The sequence below is a fragment of the Epinephelus moara genome, chromosome 20, assembly GCF_006386435.1.
Source record: "Epinephelus moara isolate mb chromosome 20, YSFRI_EMoa_1.0, whole genome shotgun sequence".
Taxonomy (NCBI): Eukaryota; Metazoa; Chordata; class Actinopteri; order Perciformes; family Serranidae; genus Epinephelus; species Epinephelus moara.
In genome coordinates, this window is record NC_065525.1 from 1,364,105 (window position 1) to 1,371,421 (window position 7,317).

General features: G+C 43.0%; 1 protein-coding gene across 1 annotated transcript in view; it reads right to left on the reverse strand.

The window, feature by feature from the left end:
- LOC126408049 (cytosolic carboxypeptidase 4) overlaps window positions 1-7,317 on the reverse strand; it is a 663,851-nt gene that overhangs the window by 71,923 nt on the left and 584,611 nt on the right. Inside the window, exon 22 of the mRNA XM_050073404.1 lies at window positions 6,711-6,840. Coding sequence (XP_049929361.1) covers window positions 6,711-6,840 — 130 coding nt within the window. The remainder of the gene's footprint in view (window positions 1-6,710; window positions 6,841-7,317) is intronic.

A 7,317-nucleotide genomic window follows, 5' to 3' on the forward strand; every position in this document is an offset into this window, starting at 1 on the left:
TCCTGCAGTCAGCATGCCAATTGCACGCTCCCTCAAAACTTGCGACATCTGTGGCATTGTGCTGTGTGATAAAACTGAACATTTTAGAGTGGCCTTTTATTGTGGCCAGCCTAAGGCACACCTGTGCAATAATCATGCTGTCTAATCAGCATCTTGATATGCCACACCTGTGAGGTGGAATGGATTATCTCGGCAAAGGAGAAGTGCTCACTAACACAGATTTAGACAGATTTGTGAACAATATTTGAGGGAAATGGCCTTTTGGATAAAATTCGGATAAAAAATGTGATCAATAGCATAGAGATAGTTAACTGTGTTGAGACTGAGAGTGTTCAAATGTCGAAATGTGTGTATTTTTGTTTAGCACTGATTATAATATAACATCCAAGACAGTCAAGTGAAGGCAAGAGCTGTGAGTTTCTTTCCTCATTCATCTTCCTTATTTTCTATGTTTAAGGGCACAACATTTCCTCCTGCTTCCAGTTTTTGTGCTAAGCTAGGCTAATATGACTCCAGCATCCATTAACTATTGCAATGTTGGGACCTGATCTTGTAACGGGCCTCCAATTTAAGTATTAAAATAGCTTTCAGAAATAATTAATGATTATTAATAGTAATGATTAATTTTGTTCAATAATGTGACTTAATTTAATTAAATCACCTCATGGGGCACCATTCCCGAAAAGAGAAAAATTATAGCCAGTTGATGATATCAGTCTCATAAAATACTCAGAGTTCTTCACATAGCAGAGGATTACTGTTGATTATGACTATTCACTCTTGTGCAGGATGACTATTGACTATCACTATACACTATACATATTAGACAGACAGCAGGTACAGTTCTAAAAGTATTTATTCACAAGAAGGCAAAACAAAACAACACACAAATTCTAACTAGTCACTACATACAAGCAGGGTGTGTATGTGTGTGTGTGTGTGTGTGTGTGTGTGTGTGTGTGTAAAGGCCCTGACACACCAAAACGACAGTTGGCCGTCGACCAAAGTTGGGCCGTCGGTGAGCGTCTGTTGGCCTAGTTTTTGCAGTGTAAAGTTGGGCCGTCGGTGAGCGTCTGTTGGCCTAGTTTTTGCAGTGTGTCCCGCACCATCGGCACTTCGGCGTTGGCGGCTTTTCGGCTGATTGAGCATGCAGCGGAGCTTGTCGGTGAGAGAGATAACTCTGATTGGCTGTTCAGGTTTTATTTCCTCGCCCCTGTAGCAAATGAACCTGCCTGTAGTGAAACCGGGGCTAACCGGTGCTTCCTCCTCAGGCTCCACTTCACTCAGCTGCCCACAGACCCGCTGCTTCTTCCCACTTAACCTAAATAACAAACCGGAGCAAGCTGGGAGCAGCTAGGGGAGCGTTAGCCGCAGCATGACCCGAGGGAAGCACAGCCAGTTAGCCTCCGCTAGCTTCCCAGCTAGCCCCGGCTCTCTGTTAGAATCCAAATGGGGAGCCAGAGCTGGCTGGGAGCGGCTAGCAGAGCATTAGCCGCAGCATGACCGGAGGGAAGCACAGCCAGTTAGCCTCCGGTAGTCTCTGAGCTAGCCCCGGCTCTCTGTTTGGATCCAACCGGAGCACCGAGCCCTGGTTTGTTATTCAGGTTAAAGTGGGAAGAAGCAGTGGGTTTATTGGGCAGCTGAGTGAAGTGGAGCCTGCGGAGGAAACACCGGGACCATCTGGATGTAATAGTCCGTGGAGGTGCTGCGGTGCTCGGCTGCACAGATAGGAAACCCCTCGGCTGTCAGGATGTACCACTCTGTCATTCCACTCTCTCTCACGCAGGCGCAGAACGTATGTGCCACTTGGCCGTCGGATGTAGTTCGTGTAGTGTGTTCAAATGCAACTGACACAGGGCGATGTGAGGCAATGTAGACAATGGAACAGTTGGCTTTCGTCGCTGCTAGTTTTTTAATGTCGGTTTCGTGTGTCCGCACCTTAAGAGAGAGAGAGAGAGAGAAAGAGAGAAACAAAGGCTGTATGGCCTACAAACAAAATGGCTGACAACAGAGAACTACAAGATGGCTGAATCAAACATGGCTTCAGATCAGGAGAGTTTTTGCCTGACAGTATGGTCAGTCAGGACAAAGACAAAGGAGATGAAGTGGAAACTTTGAGTCATCTTTGGGTGTTGCTATGTTGAAACTCAATTTGTGAGTGAACATATGCGATATTTGTTGCAAAAGGGTTTGGGCTACAGAAGATGTTTAGTTGCATAGAAGACCCTTTCTGTGTAAAGCATTAGCAAACTAACATCACTTAGCTTTGGTGAAGCCAACTAACCAAAAACCTAACTGCAAACCATCACAATAGCTCAATGAACAGCATTAAATCACAATTGACAAAGTCGATAATAAAAATAATGCTATGCCCAGTTGTTACATTACCAATCCTTGAATGGATGGAGGGGAGAAGAGATACTGTTGCATGCTGCAGTTGAAGGCTGGAAAGAACTGGTATTTCAGATGCAGTCCTTGCTGTGTCCTTGTTCCAAAGGTGCAGATCCAAGAAGACTGGTTGCTCAGTGTCCTTGCAGAGTTAGAAGTCTGGTGCTAACTCGACTTGGATCTCCTTGGTGCCAGACAGTTAGTTGCAAACCTTGTGTTGGCACACTAATTTGTCTGGTCTTCAGGTTGTGTGTCTTCTGTAAGCAGGCCACATTGAAAGCAAGGCTGCAGCTCCTGCTGTTAGCATGCAGAATTGAGACAAAAGGGGAAGGGCATAGCAGGTCCTCCTGCCTACATCCTACCTCTATGGAGGTTCAGGAGAAGAGCAAGGGAGTCCCCTTTAATGGTTCAGGGGCAAGAGAGCCCATCAGGGCCTCAGGAGTGGACTGCTCTCTCCCTTAGGTGTGACAATGAGGCATCCTGTAGAGACGAGTGCCAAATGGCTGTCCTTTGTTTCATGAACAAAGAACATGCAGTCTTAGTCACCATTTCAGATGGTAAGACCCAAAGGAAAAGCCAGATTAGATCTTAACTAATGGCAAATAATCTGTGGTACAGTGAATTCATTTGTCAGTTTGTTCAAGCTGTACCAGCTGGGCATTTGTTGGCACTATATTTCTTGGCTTAGAAAGAATAGTCATCAAGTACAAAACCAAATCTTCAGGTTACAAAACAAAATCCAGATAAATTGACATGGTACCAGATAACTAACCTGTGTTTCTCAGCAGGTGTTAATGAGAACAGGAATGTTAGTTATGTAAGTCTGTTAAGTGGGGTGAAGAAAGAGTGGCACCTACAATGAAGTTCACAAGGGGGTGTCCTTAGCTAGTGTTCTTACTGACAAAGTACTACCCAAATAGGTAACACTTTATAATAACTATCCATTATAACTAGTTAATAGATCATTTGTAAACTGTTAATTAATAAGTTATTAATGACTTGTTAAGTTATTCTAAAGTTGCAACTATTCCTCATTTATTAACTGTTAGTAAATGAGGAATAGTTGCAACTTTAGAATAACGTCCCAATAACATATATAAACTATTAACTGATACTTAGCAAGTCATTAGTAAGTAATTCACTAATAGCTTGTTCATGATCTATTACTAGTTTATAAGGTATAGTTATAAATCATTAACATACAGTTAACAAGTCATTTATAACTCATTAACTAACAGCTTGTAAGTTATCTATTGGCTATCTATAAGGCACAGTTATTAATTCTTAAACTGTTATTTAACAAGTCATTTATAACTCATTAACTAACAGTTTATTAGTGGTCTATTAACTATCTATAAGGCATCGTTATAAATCCTTAACAAACTATTAACAAACACTTAACAAGTCATTAATAACTCATTAATTAACAGTTTACAAATGATCTATTAACTAGTTATAACGGATAGTTATTATAAAGTGTTACCCAAAAATAAATCCAAGTTTCCAATTAGTATTTAGGCTTTCTAAACTGATGGCTTTAAAAGTTTAGAATGCATAAGTTTGCTGCTGCAGCTGAAAACTCAAGTTTGCCTAACTGCAAGAAATGCAACGTACTTTGGAAAAGCATTTGTGTCACTATCAGTTCAGTGGTGGACTACGTGAGGAGCGAATGAATTATAATTATTAATTATTTCCAATAGCCATTCTGATTTTCTAATTGCAGGCCTGTTCAATTCAAATAAACACAAGAAGTTTGTGCTCTAAAGAAAGGATCAGCACTCAGTGAATAACCTCCTAAGCCTTATGATAAGCTATTATGGCAAGGCTTAACTATACAGACCAGTGAGCAGTGATAACTAACATGTCTTTGGGGTCATCGGGTGGGAACCTCCTTTCACCAGTGTTTTGTCTAGTTGGTCCCACGACACCTTCAGGAGGCTAGACAGTGATCTCTGGCGTCCCAGAGACACTCCCCTAATGCCAGGTCTCACTGCTCCCCGCACCAACCCACCCACCTCCTTTACCTTACTTACACATGGCTTTCCCAGCCCAAACAGCACTGCCACCTTCAACAAACCCAGGCTCCATACATGCGAGCTCCAGGTAGCGACAGTGCTGATACTACCTTTCCTAGCACATTTACCATACTCTATTTCACATGCTACATAGCATAACTACAATATAAGCTAAAGTTAATGGAGATAAATAACCTCACAGGATCAGCAAACACACTCACCTTGCAGCATGGTCTCAAACAAAAGGGATTCAAATAGGCCGCTCCCACACTTAAATAACCTTCCTCTTCCTGGATTTCTCCTAACAGGACTGATTGGTGGATCTCTCCACCTGATCTCAAGGACTTATGTAACCTTCTTAGTAGTTCCCCCTGCTGGCCCCCAACTGACATTATTTCTTCTCTTATAGATCCACTGGCTAGCTCTAGCTGCTTCATCTGACATTTCCTTCACTGTCTTCCTCAAACTCTGTCCCCGCACTCCAAGTTCCCCCAGGAACGAGACAGCTGATCTCACCCCACTTCCACTGGACAAATCCTAGTTCTCCATCCTCGCTGCTCAGCTTCTGCTCCTTAGTCTGCATATCTAAGCTTTTTTTCTTTCATAGGCTTCTTCCACTGAGTCTTCCCAAGGAACTGTCAGCTCAATGAAATAAACTATCTGTTGACTCACTGACCACAACACTATGTCAGGCCTCTGCTTGGCACAAACTATTTCCTGGGGAACAACGAGCTTTCCCCCTAAATCTACTTGCATTTCCCAATCACAAGCACCTTCTAGGCAGCCACACCCTTGCCTCCTTACTAACTTATTCCTTCTGTATTTCTCCGCCTCACGGACAAACTGAATTGCTAAACTCCTACTCTTAACACCTTCTGAATTTACCTGTCTTCGTTTCCCTTCGATGCCTGCAGCTAAACATTTCAACATTGAACACAATGGGCATGATGGGTCCCCATTTACCCACAGTTTTAGGTTCTGGGGGGTTGGTAACATATCATATGTAGCCCCTACCAGGAATCTAACACGATTCTCGTCCATACTCCACAGGTCCCTCCAACTAAGCTTACCTCGTTACAAGATCAAGTCCCAACAGTAAGCAACAGTACCCATTATGATTTTAACACTAGAGGTGCTTTGTCTTAACAAAACTCATTTCTAGTTGTACATGGCAGTGATGTGTAAAACCAACCTCGGTGCAGGTCTATCAAAAGCCCCGTTTCCACCAAACACTTTCGATATGGTACCTCTGGAACCAAAAGTACCCCTCAGACATGGTACCCAGACCTTAGCAATTCCACTGCAAACAATACCCTTAAATGTGGGTGGGGTTGTTGTCACTCACTGCTCCATCCAGCACTCACTGTATTTCCTCATTATCGGTTACACAGAGGGAAGTCTGCACCTCTTTAATCATCCACAGAATGGGGTTGCAAGCTGACATTTTCAGTACAAAATAAAACAGGCTGCAGTGGAAGTCTCTCTCCATGGGATATTCAAAAATAGAGGGTTTGTTCATTTAGTCCTTCTCAGGGAAACTCGGGGGCTTAGTGTTGCCGTAGCTCAACGCTACATGACCCTTTTTTTTCTCAGAGTAAGGATTAGAATATATGCAGTTCACATAACCTGGCCAAAATTAATAAATATAAAAGCTTGAAGATCCACTTATTACTGAAAGTGTATGTCATATAAAAACTTAAGTAATGGTCAGAGTTGTCATGTGGAATATTTAAAGTGTGTCACTGTGAGTCAAGTCGTCAGCTCGTGCATTGAGTAACATTCCAGGTTCCACCTTAAAAATCCTGGCAGTCGGCCCAGTGAATTCAGTTATTTTTTTGCTCACACGACAGCTGCTGTGAGAGGCAGCAAAACATCCCTTTATTTTTAGTCACAGTCTGCTAATTAAACTCTCCACAATATGAACAGTGGCTTCTGCCCCATAACCAGCCACAACGCAGCCTTGAGTAGGGTGACCGTCCGCTACTGACCAATCAACGGACTGCAGTGTTCACAGCTCCACCTTTTAGTACCAACCCCAAGAGAAGGGGTACCAAAATGGTAATGGTACGGAACGGTTCCATTGGTACCATCCACAACTTTTTGCAGTGGAAACGGAAAAAAAAGCATACCGAACTGAACTGTACCGTACCATACTGCTCGGTGGAAAGGGGGCTAAAGTCTCAAATGGGACAGTGTACAATGCTGAAGGGATTTTCAAAGCAAAACAAGGAACAAGGATCACACCACCTGAAGACAAGTAACATCAAGCTAACAAGTCTATAGTACAGAAGAGCATGTGTATCTCACCAGTGGAGTCCGTCCTATACTGTTGAGGTAGTAGAGGAAACCCTTGGTGTGGTAGATGGTTGGACTGAGGACTGGGTCAGGTTTACACCACTGACGATTTAGATCTGCACAGTTGAGATCGCAGCGATTCCTGAGGATACAGCAAAAGAGACAGGCAAGACATTTGAACTGAGTACTTTTGTTCAGCAGCATTATCGTGCTGGTTATGTTAGTTGGAGTGATTGTATATATCGTGTGACTTATCACTTATCACTGCTTGTCCCATTCACTGATCTATCTGGTGCTGGTATGTGCTGACGTATTGCGGTAAGCGAGTTGTGTCATTTCCGGTGTTTCTGTGACAGCGTCTCTGTACTGCTCTGGTGAATTCTACTAGCCTGCTTTCTGCTTTCTCACTTCAGTTGCTTTAACGTCTACTTCAAGTATTAACCCACACTGGTTCTGCTTAAGCACTTATAGCTCTCCTCCTTTCTACGACTTTCTTGCTAATCTCTTAGCTGTTGTTTGCACGTTACTAGCCTTGGTAGCTACATTAGCTTTACAGTTAGCGATGGCTTCTCCCTCTGCTCTTTCTTGCTCGGTGTGCCAAATGTTCAGTTATGCCTCT